The 16,822-nt window shown below is 39.9% G+C and overlaps 1 protein-coding gene and 1 long non-coding RNA gene across 7 annotated transcripts in view; both read left to right on the top strand.

Annotated features, from left to right (window-relative positions):
* On the top strand, positions 1-12,704 carry LOC133208974 (uncharacterized). Of its 4 annotated transcripts, none has more exons than XR_009724543.1 (3): positions 1-107; positions 4,453-4,637; positions 12,528-12,704. It is a non-coding gene; the product is annotated as an uncharacterized LOC133208974 (long non-coding RNA). The 4 variants fall into 4 exon arrangements; XR_009724553.1 differs by lacking the exon at positions 12,528-12,704 and adding an exon at positions 6,811-6,855; XR_009724548.1 differs by lacking the exon at positions 12,528-12,704 and adding an exon at positions 5,521-5,827.
* A 38-nt stretch (positions 12,705-12,742) lies between these two features.
* The window catches only part of CPT1A (carnitine palmitoyltransferase 1A), a 42,849-nt gene continuing 38,769 nt past the window's right edge, over positions 12,743-16,822 (top strand). For 2 of the 3 annotated variants that reach the window (XM_061347008.1, XM_061346990.1), the window contains exons 1-5: positions 12,743-12,897; positions 13,707-13,846; positions 14,248-14,419; positions 15,385-15,486; positions 16,294-16,431. In XM_061347008.1, coding sequence (XP_061202992.1) covers positions 12,757-12,897; positions 13,707-13,846; positions 14,248-14,419; positions 15,385-15,486; positions 16,294-16,431 — 693 coding nt within the window. In that variant the 5' untranslated portion in view covers positions 12,743-12,756. Of the gene's footprint in view, positions 12,898-13,659; positions 13,847-14,247; positions 14,420-15,384; positions 15,487-16,293; positions 16,432-16,822 lie in introns of all 3 variants that reach the window. The other variant, XM_061346999.1, reaches the window with a different exon arrangement.

The following is a 16,822-nucleotide window of genomic DNA, read 5'->3' as shown; positions in this document are numbered from 1 at the left end:
AGCGGGGTGTGTGAGGGAGCGGCAGTTGCTCACTCGCCCCTTGCTCGCATCGCTGTCCTGCTTAGCCTGCCCTGCCTCAGTGCCGGTAGCCGCCATTCCCTCAGCAGGTGAGCGTGTGTGCGGTGTGTGTGCGGTGTGTGTGCGGTGTGTGTGCGGTGTGTGTGCGGTGTGTGTGCGGTGTGTGTGCGGTGTGTGTGCGGTGTGTGTCTGCGCGCGCGCGGGGAGCCCCGGTAGCCGGCACCGAGCCCCTGTAGATGTGGGGCGCAGGTCCACGGCCGCCGGCTTTCCCGGCGCGGCTGGGCTCAGCTCCGGCACCTGGAGCCTCTGGGTGTCTCAGGGGAACGGGGTAGGGGACAGCGGTGGCCGTGTTCCGAAGTGCCCGGCTGATTCACTGCGGGCTTCCGCCCTCCCCCACGCTCCCCTCCTCCCTTCCCCATCCAGGACGCGCCCACAAGCGCACCGCCGTCCACGCTGGGGCTGAGGGAGGACGAGACCAGAGTCAGGCGGACGGGCTCGGTTGGTCTGGTTTTAACCTAATTATTATTAGGGCAAGCGTGAAGCTGCGTGGTAAATGTGCGAGTGTGCCGGGTGCTGTTTCCCTAAACGGGGCTTGTCCTTGCGGGAGGAAAGTGTGACAATGCAGGGAGGGTGGTGTGAGCGGGGCTGCATCCCGGCGATGCCGGCGGGCCAGTGAGGGAGGAAGGAAAGGCCCTTACGGTGTCCTTGGCACCCAGCCTGCCTTTTCCCCTGGCGTGTGGATTAGTGCGCTACTGCCGCAGATGAGGGAGCGGGAGGAGGCACGGGGCAGCAGGAGAGTCACCGATCCACGAAGATGACAGCGGTGACCCGCAGCTTCGCGGGTTAGTGGCGCTGCTTTGACCCTTTGCCAGGATGAGTTTCAGCTCTGTAGAAGTGTGCGTGCGGCTTGATGCAAGCGGGGCGTTTGCAAGTGTGCGGAAACTGAATACTAAGTGTGTGTGTGAAAGACTGGTCCATATGCTCATGTGATTGCAAGAAATGAAACCTCTAAAAACTACGGTCGCTGCAAACTGTTTTTGAGATAAACCACTTTCTGTCGGTTTTGTTCATGGTGTGGGAGGTTTACTGGCTGCGATTGCTAATTAGACTTGTTGCAGAAGGTATGTTAAGATTTTTGCAGCATCTGGGGACTTTTTTTTTTTTTTTCCTCATTTTTTCACAGCTTTCATTAGTTCCACTATGGTTTTTGGCTTAAATAGAAGAAAAAAAAAAAACACAAACAAACAAAAAAAACAGCCAAGCTAAAATATGACTTCAGTTGTAATAGATCCATACTAGTGTTGATGGGACTGTGACAGGAAGCACCTTGTCTGGAAGGAGAGAAGTGCAAAGCAGCATCAAAACAAATATCTCATTCTTCCTCTTGCCTGGCAATTTGTCAGCACTTAAAGGACAATCACATTGGAACTCTGCAGTCCAGAGGAGGTTACTGGACAGAAAACTACTGCTTCCTTATCACATGTTTGTAAGAGTGTAGCACTGAGAAATGGGAAGATCTAATGCTTTCTTTCTCCTTTCCTTAAGCAATTGTATTTTCCTGAGTGTCAGACCTCTTCAGTTTCCTGATCTAGAAGCTCTTATGTCTTATGGCCACTGTGAATGGATGCTATATAAAAGATGTATTGTAGTCTTCAGTGGTAATTATCAGGTTCTTTTCCTGTTTTGACCATACTGATATGTAAACTAATAATTACCAGTTAATAATAGCACGGGTGATACTGGTAAGCACTAGGTGAATCTTTATTAGTTTAGGAAATGTATTACATGATTACGCAGGCACAGGGCTTTGTCACAGCTGTGACTTGAAGAGCCCTCAGATCTAGTTAGCTTTCAAATTTGGGTAAGTCACAGCCTTGATTCCAGAGCGCCTTCCAGGTATAAAACGTTAATCTTGGTGAAAGAAAACTAACGTCAAACAAGAGGGGTTTTGGCACTGAACCGGAATAGGAACAGTTCAGTTGCACAAGACAAGTGCACCTTTTCTTTCTCCTCCTGGTTTTGAGATGTCATTGCTTCCTCCATGGCCCGCGGCCCTTCTCCCGGGACTGCCGCGGCCTGGCGCTGGCAGTGCCCCGGGGCCGCCGGCGGAGGGGGAGACCGGGGCCGGTGCCCGGGACGGGGCGGGGCCGGGCCGTTGTTGGACTGCGCGGCGCTGCGGCGGCGCGACCTTTCCCCTACTTCTTGGGAGCGGTCACGTGAGCAGGCGCGGCGGGGGGGAAGGGGTTGAGCCGGCAGATTCCCGCGGTGCGGCGCGGCGCACGCAGCAGAGTGAACACCACCGAGTGCCGGCTCTGGAGCGGCCGGCGAGCAGCTGTGTGCTGGGCACGACCGTGCTCGTTTGCTGCGTGCAGGGGTAGGCGCTTCCCGAGCGTGACGGGTTTTGGAAAAGCTTGGGTAAAAGGCGACCTAAGTGAATGGTTGTCTGTAACACAAAACAAACAACAAACAACCTTCTCTTTCCCTCTCTCCCCAACTGTATTTTTTTTAATATTCCCAAACCATTTTATTTGTTCTGCAGCGTGCTGTGTCATAGTCCTGAACTATGATCAGAGGGCTGGAGCACCTCTCCTATGAAGACAGGATGGGAGAGCTGGGCTTGTTCATCCTGGAGAAGGCCCCAGGGAGACTCTAGGCACCCCCAGTGCCTAAGGGGCCCACAAGAGATCTGAAGAGGGCTTTTGACAAGGGCACGTCAAACAGGATGAGGAATGTCGAATATGACAGGACAAGAGTGAATGGTTTTAAACTGATACAGGGAAGTTTTAGGAATGTGATATTAGGAATTTACTGTGAGGGTGGTGAGGCCCTGGCACAGGTTGCCCCCAGAAGCTGTGACTGCCCCATCCCTGGCAGTGTTCAAGGCCAGGTTGGATGGGGCTTGGAGCAACCTGGTATAGTGCAAGGTGCCCCTGCTCATGGCAGGGGTTTGGAATTGCATGAGCTTTAAAGGTCCCTTCCAGCCCAAACCATTCTTTGGTTCCAAATGTTCAGAAAAACAAGATCTAAATGACTGAAAAGCAAGCCTGGATTTTGAATGATCAATTTAAATATTTAAAAAAATGTTTGTAACCAGTTATTCAGTCTTTCAACCCTGTACAGGCTGGAAAGACCTTATTCAGGTCTTTCCACCTTGTACAGTAAAGTATCTCCTGCAAGAGCAATTCATTCAGTTTGCCTTTGGTCACCAAACATTGTCTCTCTTCTAGGACCTGCAGAGTCTTAAAATGTGACATCATGCATGTCTCTTAGAAGTCCTGCCATTCCAGAAATATTTGCTGTTACAGTGAAGACACTAATTCTTATTTGCTGCATGAGCATAGAAGCTCATTAATGCAAGAAGAGTGAGAGAAGGGATAAAATTCATATAATCTCAATGCCTGGTTTTGTTTTTTATAGCAATATTAAAAAGAAATACCCAGATGTAGAGCCTACTTTTTAAAGGGGTGAGGGAGGCTTCTGCATTATATGATAACTGCCTGTGGTTTAGTTTTATATGCTTATCTCTTACTCAGCAAGATTATTCTGAATTTCTAAAAAATCGGACAAGGTAGCTTTCTGGGGTGTGTATGATAATAATATGTACTGCAATAGAGACTAGAATAACCTAAAAGTTCTAGGAAAAGTATAGGATGTCCTACCCTGTATAGGGGGGAAATAACCTGTAAATAATATGACAGTTGTAAAAAAAAATATTTTTATTACATTTGTGGAGCATGTCAGTGTTTTGGAGTCCCTTTTTTTATTGGAGTGTACATTTCTAAAGCATCTTTTACAGGACCATCCTATTTGAGAAGATGAGAGGCCATATAATTCAGAAACTGTAGGGATTGCTATTCCTTTGTGGTAGCCTAGTAATTAACACACTGTTTACTATAGCTAGTCTTCTCTACTACTTTGCTGTGACAAGTTTGATCAGGTGAGAAGACAACTTATTATCTGTGGTTTTTCTGCTTAAAGTACCAGTGAAAACTTTTCTGTGAACATCTCTCCAAGAAAACTTAATGGCATGTGTTGACTGGAATGGATGTTAAAAGTTTGCAGGCAAACACTTGGATGTCTCAAACTGAAGTCTGAAACTAGAGTTGGAGTCTAGCTGCTGAGATCAACTTGCTCATCACACTAGCTAGTGTTCACTATTGAGCCCTCAGAAATTACTAAATGAGTAGCAGACGAGCAAAGTTTCACTCCACAGTTGCTCACCAACTCAATCCTGTTAAATGAAGACAGATTGATCTAGACAGTACATTTATCCAGTGCAGTGGAAAACAGTGTTTCAGAACTGCTGTTTGTGACTATTCACCCCACTGCTGTCAGTATTTCTAAAGTGCTTCCAGTCTGATCCAGTCCCTCTGAGCAGTTGAAAGCTGTGTGTGAATTAAAGCTCAATCTGTTTTTCTTGACTTTCTGTTTCAGAGCTGCAACTGACTGCCATTGCTGTAGTGTGATGTCTATTGAGAGCTAGAAGTATTGGAATGAATCTGCCTCTTATTGTTTCCTAACCCATTCAAGATTCCTGCTGCAGTGAGCTTTTTGGACAGATTGGATTTCTGTGTGAGAAACAGATCTCAAGTCTGCTTTTAAAGAAGACAGCTGTTCAGGTATGCTTACATTTCATTCACTGATCTGTCTGTTGTTATCTCTTCCCTTCCATATATACTCACCCCACTTTACTACTTGGGAAGGGGATAAAGAAATTGGCCCAAGATTCCAAAGGAGATGCCTGCAGAGTGTAGCTAATATTCACACACAGCTGATCTTGGAGAATTGCTGAGGACGAGACACAAGCTGATAGGTTTGTCAGTAGGACAGCCAAATTACTGCAAGCTCTTTAACTGTTCTGATTCCAAACTGTATGCTGTAAGTGATGTTTGCAGTAGGTCACAGTGTTGCTGTACCTGGGAAAATACATGTATTTAGTTCTCCACTTTGGCTTGAACTACAGCATTTTTTAATTTTTTAGATGTGAGAGATTCTTTAAGGCTCTTACAATTCCAAGGGACCACAGCTGTTGGCTATAGATTAGAGTGGGAATGTCTGGAGCCAATGATTAGCAATAACCAAAGATGAAAAATTATATGCCAAATGATTGCTGTTGGAGGAGAAGCTTTTGTCTCTTTTCAAGTGACCTAAGCCACTTCAGTCATAGCATAATAATTTTACTTTGGAGACCCTGTGAGAACTGCCACATAAACAACAAATTCCGCTTTTAGGAGTCTTAAACTGATTTTAATTTTAAAACTGCATAAGTCAGACACAGCTAAAGTAGCATGGAAGGGCCTGTCAGTTTAACTTCATTTTCGTCAATTAGTTATGATTTGATCTGAATGCCATATTAATTCAAGTTTTAAAGGAGAGCAATTCTTTGATTTCTGATTTATTTCTATTCCATAGTCATTATATTTACCTGAGAAGCCCTGTTGAATTAATTTAATCTATGTGACAATTTATTGCTCAGAAATTATTTGGCTTAACTCCTTTCAGAGTTCTTGTAATGAATTTGTGCCTGTAGAATATGATTAACCATTACAAGGTAGGTGAGTTATTGGTAAGACTTAAGAGCAACAGGTATCAGTATCTTGTATGCTTAAGCATGATTAGGTATTATTGAAGGTTAGTATGCAAGGAAGACATAGAAATTCTCCAGAGAATAACAGCATCTGGTTAATCTTTATAGCAAGTTCAGAAGTCAGTGCTTTGCAGAATATCACGTGAACTGTGAATAACCTGGCTAATCTGTCTGAGACTTTGATGCCTTGTTACCTTATTGCAAAAGTGTAGCATTACTGTAAGAAAGTAGCATTAGCTATCCAAGAAACAGATACAAAAGGAACCAGTCTTTGTAGTCATATGTGTAAATGTTTGAGCTGTGCATTTTGTACTGCTTACTGAAGATTTTGTAGATCAAAACCTGTATTTCCTTTGAAAGACATAAAATTCTACACCTCTCTGATCTTTGGGGTTCTGTTAAACTGAATGTTTTGGCTTTAGTTTTAACTTTGTTCAACTGTGCATCTCAAGAGCACTAGATACACACGAGTAAAAGCAGTTTTGGTACCCTTTTGATGTTCTCTGGTCAGCTGCCTTACTTAATTGATCCTCTAGCATTAGGAGCAGGATTATTTGGGCATTTATGTCAGATAGTGGTGGGGAGACAGTTACTCCCATAAGAGCAGATGGGACCTTGAGTTACTGAAGTCAGACACTACAGTATATACTGTAGAGCATACACTGTAGTGACTGAAACTGTTGCATTTATAGCAAACTCCATGAAAACACATTAATGACTTCATATTGACTCATCCTATTAAATTAAGAAAGCCTGTATTACCAATAATAAAACCAATGTTTCTTCTAGATGGGTATATAGATGTAACATTGAATTTCAATAGCTTATTTTCATCAGGAGTTTGTACTGTTTGCTTCCATATCACTGCTATATATATGGCACTTAAGTTGAGTTCCAGAAATCTACCTGCTGCCTTAGAGCTAGCAGACTCTCATTGGACAGCATAATAGTGTTTAAAATACCAACACACACTTAAGAACCTTGTAAAATGACACACTGGTGCTTTCTAGTGAGGGCAAAATTACTGGAATAATGTTGAAAAATTAAGATGAATCATTGCCTGAAAAGTTCATGTAAAATCTCTGTAAAAATTCTACTGCAAAATCCAGCTTCTTTTCTCTTCCAAACTAATAGTACATTTTTGTCAGTTGTAGAAGATTTGCTCTTTTTCAGTGTTTGACTGTTATTACCAATTTGACTTCCAGGGTGTTCTGTTCATTTAGAACAACTGAAGCGCAGGATTTCTTGTTCAGGCCTTAGTGTTCTAAAGTAAGATTTTTCTTTCATTATTATTTTTTAATTTCTTTTAATTTTTTTTTAAGCAGAACTCTTAGCACTCCTACATTAAATTTCGTGACCTATCTCTGCTAGGTATACCATTAAAACTGTATTAAAAATAGGATTGATGCTTCAAGCCCTTAATCCTCTTAGTGGCTCTTCACTGGACTCTTTCCAATAGTTTCATCTCTTTCTCTTACTGGGGAGCCCAGAACCAGACACAGTAGTTGAGATGGGCCCTCGACAGCACTGAGTAGAAGGGAAGAGTCACCCCCTTCAGTCTGGTGGTAACACTTCTCCTAATTCACCATAGAATTCTGTTTGCTGCCTTCGCTGCAATGGCACCTTCCTGGCTTGTGTGCAACTTGCTGCAGAGCTATTTTCCAGCATTCAGTCTCCAGTGTGTACTAGTGTACGGGTTACTCCTCCCTAGGTGCAGGACATGGCACTTCTGTTTATTGAACTTTATAAGCTTTCGGCCTGCCTGTTTCTCCAGAGCCTGTTGAGGTCCATTCGGGTGGCAGTGAGCTCCTCCCTTGTTTCAGCCCCTGTACTCGTAAATCCATCTGCAGTTTGGTCCTTTCCATTTTTATTTCTTTTTTCCTCAACTTTTTGACAGCTACCGCTTTTCTGCATCGAACATCTGGAAGTGTCAAACTGATAAACTTCAGAACTTCTGCAGATTTCGGACAGGTGAAGACATACTTGATGAATGTTACTAAGGCAGCTGCACTTATAAAAAATGTTTTGGAAGACACTAACCCTTTGCATTTGCGTAAGAATAGGTCCTGTTGCTTAAGTGATACATTTTTGGGGCGTTGGAGAACTTTGAGTATTTTTCAACAGAAACAAACTTAAGCAAACTTGATTATCTGTAGACTGCATCTACATCTGGGATGCCTGTGTAGATCAGTGTTGCCATTGAACTGTGGTTGGTGGCAAAGTGTGGAAGTAAATTTATTCACTAGAAGTTATTTTGGGATGTTGGTACTGGCTTTGTTGTGCTTTACTACATAGGGTAGTCTGACCTACTTTGTGTAGGTGGTATGAAAGCTTTGGAATTCTCTTGCTTTAGCGTCTGGTATGAAATTAACAGATTTGAGCATAAAGAATTACTCACTGATTTCTACAAAACAGAATGCATTAACAGTTTTTGTCTTCTAGGACAGCAGAAAATGCAGATTTCTGGTAATAGAATAGTGTTTTCAATATTTAAACAAGTTTCAGAAAAGTCTCTTCTTAAGAGAAACTGTTGGAGCTCCAGAATTGTTTTCTGTTCTGTATGACTGCTTGGAACATTCAAGCAGTAACTCTTACTGCTTTGCATGTTGATAGAAATGGAATTCCACCCCCTTTTTTCCTTGAAATAAACTGTTCTGGGGACAAAGACATTGGAGCACTTGCTTTGTTTCCCAAGAACTTCTGAATTCAAGGTGTCTAGTTTTAAATGGAAATCTTAGTATAGTTCTAAGTATGTTTCCTAACTAAATTTGGCTTTAACGTACTTACAACCACTATCTCTCTTCAATTCCCATCTTTAAAACTTCCTTAAACAATGTAACTGTAAATGATGCAGTACCCTTGTTTTTTTCTGCAGCAGTCTATCCCTATGTGAAACCTGAATGCCAAGCTAAATTTTGAAGTTGTAAGTTTATTTTTAAAAGGGAGTGAATTCTTTAAGGTTGGTTTTTTTGCTTCTCATTTCCTTATTGGTGGTACCTTGCAGCTGTATGATGTTACGAGGGCTTCCAGGTGCTTCAGAATTCAGAACTGCCATCATACTTCAGGATTAGGGTTATGAAATCTACAGAAACAAACTCAATAGCATTTCCAAAATTAATGCTTCAGGAATTAATTCCTTGTTTTGTGCAATATACTGCAATACGTTTAATTTTTGTATCATGGCTTGGTGCTTTTTAAGATGCACATAGCAATTCTTTCACTGTCTTTTAGACATTGTGTTCTGTGTTATGTTCTTCAGAGGAACATTACCAACCACAGGTGACTTCTTGCATGCCTGACTAAATGGAAGCATCCTACACTCTCTTTTAGCTTCAGATTTTCCAGGACTGAGGCCCTCATCTCCTCCTGTGGTTACAGGAGCACATAAACCCCAGTACAGAGCTGAATATTCAGTGTCTGCAACCTGAAATCATAAGGTCTGTGAGCAGTCTGTGAGTTAAACCTCCATCTTCATAGTATAAATATCATGAAACTGCAGAAATAGCAGTCTGAGGAAGCTTCATGCATAGTAGTCATAGCAGCATAGTTTTTCAGAACATTAGGTCTGTCAGGACTTGGGCCTTCTGGTATGCTGTTTTCTTGACTTAAAAGTGACATTTAACCCAGCAGTTCTTGTTTATAACAATGGAAAAAGATGTGGTAAGTTTGGATTGGCTCAAGCAGAGGTATGAAAAGGGAAGAGGAGAAACATCTGCAGTTGTTACAGCATGTCAGAACTGAGGTAAAACCAGAAAAGTGCAAGAGGCAACTTTCTCCTTTAACTAAAAACAAAACCAGCACAACCCTCCAGCTTTAAAGGGACAAGTGTGTATTTTAAGATACATTAAGGAGAGAACACTGAAAGGAAAGAAAATAGCTGTTATCAAAGTAATCTATTACTTTTAGATTACCTTTAGAAATCATTGTGAATTGTTTTTCCCCTTTAAGCAGGACTCAGCCAAACTCCCAATAAAATCAAAAGCTCTTGTTTGTAGCTCTCTGTTGGGAATGGGGTTAATTGGTATACGCTGTACAGAAATATTTTGCTGACCAAAATGCCTGAAGTTAGAACTTATTGTTTCAGTGTTAGCTGATTGATGTGGGCGCTGTCCTACGAACATTAGCAAGTCAAGTTTGTAAGTCTCAACGCATGCTCCTCTAGCCTGTGCCCTTTTACCTACTTAGCTAGCAAGCACGTGACAGCAGAGGAATGCAAAGCAGGGGAAGTGTGCAGCCGCTTATGATTAAATAGGCTTTTAAGGAGGAAAATAAATATTCAAAGACAGGGACTTCAGGAAGTCGTTAGTGTTCAGCCATCGTAATTCAGAACAATCTTAAAGGCTTGAGAGTTTTCTAAAGGAAAGGGATATGAAAAAAAAACCCCAAGATTTTTGATTGTTTCACATCTCGGGATCAAGTAATACAGTCCTAGAACTAGGCTTGTCTTTGTTTTCCGGGCTTGTTTACTTGATTCAGGATTAATTCTTGTTGGATTAGCATTTTTCTCATTTGTGAATAAGGAATATTTTCCTTATTGAAGCTTATTGACTTTTTATTTATAATCTTTTCCTGCTTTGGACAGTAGAAATGCATATGCCTAAAAGGGGAAGGGTTCTTGAAATTCTTGCCTTCAGAAACAGAGAGGAGTGTAGTTAGAAGGTCACAGGGGAGTTGAAGGGTAATAGAAACTAGTCCACCTGGTAATTAAGACACTGGCATTCCAGAATACAAAATCCAGTGAGTGAACTGGAGAACTGTTGACCCTTCTTGAGACAAATCCAGGTGCCTGATTCTCTGTATGGGGAGATAGTTGTTTTTGTTGGGAGCATGTGGGGGTTTTCATTTGTTTGTTTATCCCAGTCTTAATAGCACTACGTCATTGCTAAACATATGAAGAATTCTTAACTTCGAGTGCCTTTTGCAAACCCTGTTAAGTGCAGGGTATACCATGGATTGCTGCAGCCTGTCTCCATTTTATTGCTCTCTTGCAGTTTTGGTCTCAGTGTCCAAGCATACAATTTAAATGAATGAAGGAACAGCTGACTTTGACTTCCTGATACTTGCCTCCAGGAAGGCCCCTGTGAATAAGCAGTTTTTAGTGACAGAGTCATTAATTACTACAAATAGCAGCTTTTATTAGGGCATACAGGGCTTGTCTTAAAGGTTTTGAAACTGATGTTCAAAGCTGATTTGATTTCTTTGTTGTCCTAATCGGACACTGTACATGCATAGATCAAATTGCATACTATCTGTGTAACACAGTGATCTTTAGCTACCCTTCTGGAAACCCAGAAGCCTGATTCACCCAGGACTCTGCCTCTAAAACCTGAGCAGTGGCTGATGGATTTAAGAGATGTGTGGATTACTATCAGCCACTATAGCAGTACTGCAGAGGTTGAGCACTGGGGGCTGGTTTAGGGGCACACACTTTTAATGTTGTAAGCAGTCGCTACCTATTAGTCAGCAGCCTTTGTGCAACAGCACTTTCCTTATTCTTCTCTGCCTAATGTTCCTTCTGTTCCTGTGTTGAGCATTTATTTCCTAAGCTTACTATTACTGCAACATTCCCAGTTCTTATATTCCCTAGCTGTCTACTCATACACCTTTGCACTCTTCTTCATGCTTCAGATGACTGACATAGTAGAATGTTTACAGACTAAAGGAGCAGTACTACGGTCTAATAGCCTGCTTTTGAAGTGCTCAGCTAAACCACAATGATAGCTCTCACATGCAGGGGTTGACTGTCTACCAGAATTTAACTACAAAGCCTAAGCTTCAGGTTTGCAAAAGAAATGTAAGTTTCAGCCCTTAGGATTCAAAAGGCATGAAGTAGTTGTACTTTCTTTTGGTTTTCGTTTAAATAGAAATGCCAGTGCTACCTTGAAACATTTAGTATTGGTAGCGTTGTATTTTGTACCAGTAAAAATGTGAAAGTAAAATTTGCCCTTGAATCCTGCTCTACAGATGGGTTTATGGACTTCTCTACTTCTAAGAGGATGTTTTTTTGGTAAGCTAAGAAATGAATGTGGGCAAAATACTTTGAAGTATTGATGGTCTCTTCAAGAATATGTAGTTTGGACCATTTCAGTGTTATATGGTCTGCAAAAATCTATGTTCTGATTGTATGTGCTCAAACAATATTAGTCTGAATTAATGACGAGCACAGGTAACTTCCAGGATGTTTATGTAAAAATACTGGTTAAAGAAAGAAGCTATGAATGTCAGCTGATATATATGAATGTACATTTCATTTTGAATTGGCTGTATCCTCAGAGAAAGTTAGGATGTAACTGTGATTCTGTTTACATGTTTATATTTGTTTTAACTTCAAGTGGTATTTATTTGAGCCAGTTATGCCTACCCATTGTGATGGTCTATATTGGCATGGTCACTGATATTTGTGGGTAATTAAACTGAACTACACTTGAATTACATTTCATTTCAGATTTGTGTGAAGGTCATCTTTCCAACAGCTGTGATTTTGTTTCCTCAACTCCGCATAGTTTTGATTTGGCATTTATTTGCCAGTCTGCACTCAGTCTGCACTCAGGCTATAGTGTCAAATTGCTGGGACAAATCAGCTTGAAATTAATATATGAAAAAAAGTATCTGAGGAAAACATGGCCTGAAGCAGCTCTGTTTTGCTAGCTGAGGTGAAAACTTTAAATAACTTTTGTTTCAAAATGTTAGGAAAAAAAAACGAAACCAAAACCTCAACCAAAAACCAAACCAAAACCCAAAACATTTTCTGCATCTCTTTTATCATTACACAGATGCTATGTACCTGCCTTTTACTTTTTCTAAATACTACAGCTCTAATTTTCTTCTCTGAATTTTTATATATTGCATGCACACACGACATACAGCTTGCTATGATCCTGCCAAGGCCTGAGTTACATGAGTGTTTTGCTTCCATTTTCAGCTGCTGTGGTTAGAAGAGGTACCTTAATTGACATAGAGATACTCAGACTGAAGTGCAAGCGTAGCCTGTAAGGAAGAGGCAAGTACTGTAAGTAAATTTGGCATACTTGAAATATTTCCCAGAATTAGAGTGTGGAAGGTATCTTGCTAGAAATGGACTAGATTCTGGTTCCTTTGACAAAAAAGAAATAGTTTTTAAACTTTGTGTTTTGACAGAACTCACTTTGAAGATGGCAGAAGCTTACCAAGCAGTAGCTTTTCAGTTTACAGTAACTCCAGATGGGATTGACCTGCGAATGAGCCATGAGGCACTCAAACAAATTTACCTGTCTGGTGTCCATTCATGGAAGAAAAAGTTCCTGAGATTCAAGGTATTTCAAATTCATGAAGTCCACCAAACTTCAGAGTTATTTAATGGTTTATAGATTTGTTGAAATTCTGTTTAGGGAAAAAAAAAAAAATTTTTTTTTTTTTTTGTTTTTTTTTCCTTTCCTCCTTTATGGTGAATAAAGTTCTTTATTGTGGAAGACTTTTATGAGTTTTAGTTAAGAGGAATGCTGAGGAAAGTAACATGGGGTGATGCTGTAAAGACTGAAAGGGTACCTGTGTTTGATTTATTCTGTGGAAGCAAGATGTAACGGATGTTGAAATTAATGGTATATTTAATATACTTTATTCTTTTCGTAACACCTCATGTAATTATGTAATCCTTTAACGTAAGTCATAAATATAACTAGTTGCGTTTTTTTAGTGTCATTACTTAAAGGTACAAGACTACACTCTTGATTTTATGTATTCTTTGCCAAAATTAAATTTTCAAGTTAAGGAGCATCTCTCCTGTTTTCAAAAAGTTCCTGAACATCTATCTTGTATAAGTTATGCTAAGTAGTAATGTTTCTGTTGAGGTATAGATTGTTGTGAATTTATTATTTTGTTTATGGGATCATAAATGGTAAGTATGTATTTTATTAGTAGCAAGCTAGATAAGATACAGGCTAACTTCAACATCTCTTTCAAAAGCATATTTTTAAAAGTAGTCTTAATAAAAATCTTACAAAGCTATGAGAAGGACTGTTTAAAACTAAATGACTTAAATGTGTTGATTTTTTGTTTCCTTCCATGGTAATATGAAGTCAACCACTTTGGTATGAAAAAATTATGTGAAGGCTTTTCTTTCCAGAATGGAATTATCACTGGCGTTTTCCCTGCTAGCCCATCTAGCTGGTTTATTGTACTTGTGGGTGTGATGTCAACAATGTATGCCAAAATTGATCCTTCTTTAGGATTAATAGCTAAAATCAACCGAACACTTGACACAACGTAAGTAGACTGAAAAGGTACTGTTTCTCTAAAGGAAACCAATTTTCTTGTAGCTACTCTTAAAACTAATCTTGTGAAAGTGAATCACTGTTTGAACAGTATGTTTGTGACAGAGTAAGCCCAATAAGCAGATATGTGAGGGCATAAAAAGAGTAGGTTGTTATACCAGTATTACTACATTGTTTTCTGAATTTTGGGAAGCACATTAGGCAGCTTCTGTGGCCTTTGATCTTACTGCATGGGAGAGTGTTTGGAAAGGAGTTTATGAAAAAGGGCTAAACAGGCATGGAACTTGTGCAATGCCTGCCTGCAGTACCATTAGACTTTGCTTTGCAATACTAGGATCTCTTCAGAACTTAAACTGATGTTAACTGGCACATGCTGGTTTTTGTTTTAAATAGTGGCTATATGTCAAACCAAACACAGAACATCGTGAGTGGAATACTTTTTGGCACAGGGCTTTGGGTTGCCCTTATTGTCACAATGCGCTACTCTCTCAAAATGCTGCTTTCCTATCACGGTTGGGTGTTTGCTGAACATGGCAAACTTTCTTCAGGCACCAAGGTTTGGATGGTAAGGACCTATTTTCTTAATGTTTAATATTTTAGCTGATCTGCATTTAAAACTAAAAATAAAATTCTATAGGTTTTTTTTCCTTTCTTGTGTTTTCTGTGTCACGGGACAGGCTGTTGGGTAGATGTTTCTACTAATTATTGTCATCCTTCTGATACTGTAATTAAACTATTCAGGATGGCCTTGTAGAAGAAAGAGTAAATGCTGCAAGAATAACTTCAGTATTTGCCAATGCCTTGAGGCTGTGTGACTCAAATACACCTACTTTTTCTCTACATGCAAGTACAGCTGGAAGAACTTGGGCTGCAACTGCACCAAAAAATCTTGTCCTCCCCAGAAAGTGCTATCCTAATTCTTTGTTGAAATGTTAGGATTTCTAGTCGTCTGTTATTAATTTAAGCTTATGCTTAAAGACAATACTGAATGTCATTTCAATTGATTTTATTCTATGCCTTCAAAATGAATTGGAAAAAAAGCCTAAAGCTGGTAGCTTGGTCATGGTTATTGCATGGGCTTGGTTAATGATTCCTGTTTTCAAGCACAACATAGATATTTTGCAGTATCTTATATAGTAAAAAATCAACTGTTAGACTTGCTTTTTTAAAATATTTACAGAGGGAAATGTATAAAGAAAAGAAGTGCTAAGTAACTGTCTTCATTTTCTGTTGAGAAAGGTGTGGCACTTACAAACAATATTGCCTAATGACCAGTAGTCAAGAATGACTATAACTGTCTCTCTTCCACTGACATGTTGTTTAACCCGTAGGAAGTTAGTTTATGTCAGTGCCTTTTTATTTGTGAAACAGTGATAAATATGATAGTTTGCTAAATTTAGTACTATATAATTTACCAGGGAAAAGAACTGAGTTACACTTTATTCATGAATTACACTTTATTACTCCACCATTTTTCTTTTGTTGAACTTAGTAATTTGAGGTGTGTATTTTGTTTTCACTTTTCTTCAGACACTTGTAAAACTCTTCTCAGGACGTAAACCCATGCTGTACAGTTTCCAGTCATCTTTACCACGATTGCCAGTTCCAGCTGTTAAAGACACAGTCAATAGGGTGTGTATATTTTTTAATTCCTTTTTGTTCAGTAACATTGAATCCATCTTTATATGCCCTTGAAATTGTTGGGCTTTTTGTGGGTTTGGGGTTTTTTGATTTTTTTTTTGGTTGTGGTGTTTTGTTGGGTTTTTTTTTGGTGTTTTTTTTTTTTTTTTTGTGGTTGTTTTTTTGTTGGTTTTTTTTTTACCATGTCTTATAAGAGTATTATATGGTGGTATTAATATGGTGTCATGGATGAAAACTTCTGCATAGAAATTAAAACAAAGGCTGTGACAAACCACTGAAACTGGTGACAATTTGAAGCTAATGTAATTCATATTGGATGATGTGATGTCTGATGTAAAAATATGCAACAGAGTGTGATTTCCAGGGTTTTGAAACTTTTTGGTTTTCTTATCTTCCACAGCTTGAACATAAAATGTGTTTTATGACACAAAAGCTTATAGCAAAATGTGTAAGTAGGACACTTTGTCGTAGAAACCACAGGTTGGATTTCTAGAGACAATAAAGTCTCACTACCTGATACTAAAGAAGCTGCATGTCTTCTGGGTGGAAAATATTTTTAGAGAAGTAGTCTCTTCCATTTGTGATTTGCTGACAAATATCTGGAAAAAAGATGTAATTTTTGTAGTTTGCAGGCAGAAGTTTACAAGAGTGTATACTCTTATTTTAACAACATGGTTTTTGCAACCTTATGAATTGAGCCTGGATAATCTTTGCCTACAGTTCAAATGCTTTACATAGGAATGGTGCAAAGCGATGTATTAGTTACATACTAATACTGATTCTCCTCCTGTATTCTAGTATCTGGAATCAGTTCGGCCACTTATGGATGATGAGGAGTTCAGAAGGATGGAGGGTCTTGCCAAAGATTTTGCATTTAATCTGGGACCAAGGCTTCAGTGGTATTTGAAGCTAAAATCCTGGTGGGCCACAAACTATGTAAGTAGATAAAAGGGAGGCTCAATTGCTCAATAAACAGACTTTAATTTGTTGCCTGTTGCCCTTTCTGGCTTAACTTTCATCTTTCTTAAATGTAAAAGAAGGCAATTGAAACCACCTAATATTTTTGTAAAATGCATTGAAGACCACCTGATTTGCACATAAATAACTTGCATAGTTTGGTTAACAATCTAGAGAATGGAACTGGGAACAATAAATCCTCATTTTGTGTTCATTATCCCGGAGCAGGTGATTTAGCTGAATTTGCTGTTATGATTGCTTTTTTTGTCTGTTCTGTGGTTTGGTTTTTGGTGGGGGGTTGTTTGGGGTTTTTTGGTTGTGATTTTTTGGTTTGGTTCGGGTTGGTTTTTTTGTGTGTGTATGTGGTTTG

The sequence above is a fragment of the Neopsephotus bourkii genome, unplaced genomic scaffold, assembly GCF_033783945.1.
Source record: "Neopsephotus bourkii isolate Nb327-2 ecotype Australia unplaced genomic scaffold, CSIRO-AGI_Nbou_v1 NB_42, whole genome shotgun sequence".
NCBI lineage: Eukaryota > Metazoa > Chordata > Aves > Psittaciformes > Psittacidae > Neopsephotus > Neopsephotus bourkii.
Note: the sequence above shows the minus strand (reverse complement) of the source record. Positions and strands in the feature narration are given on the sequence as shown.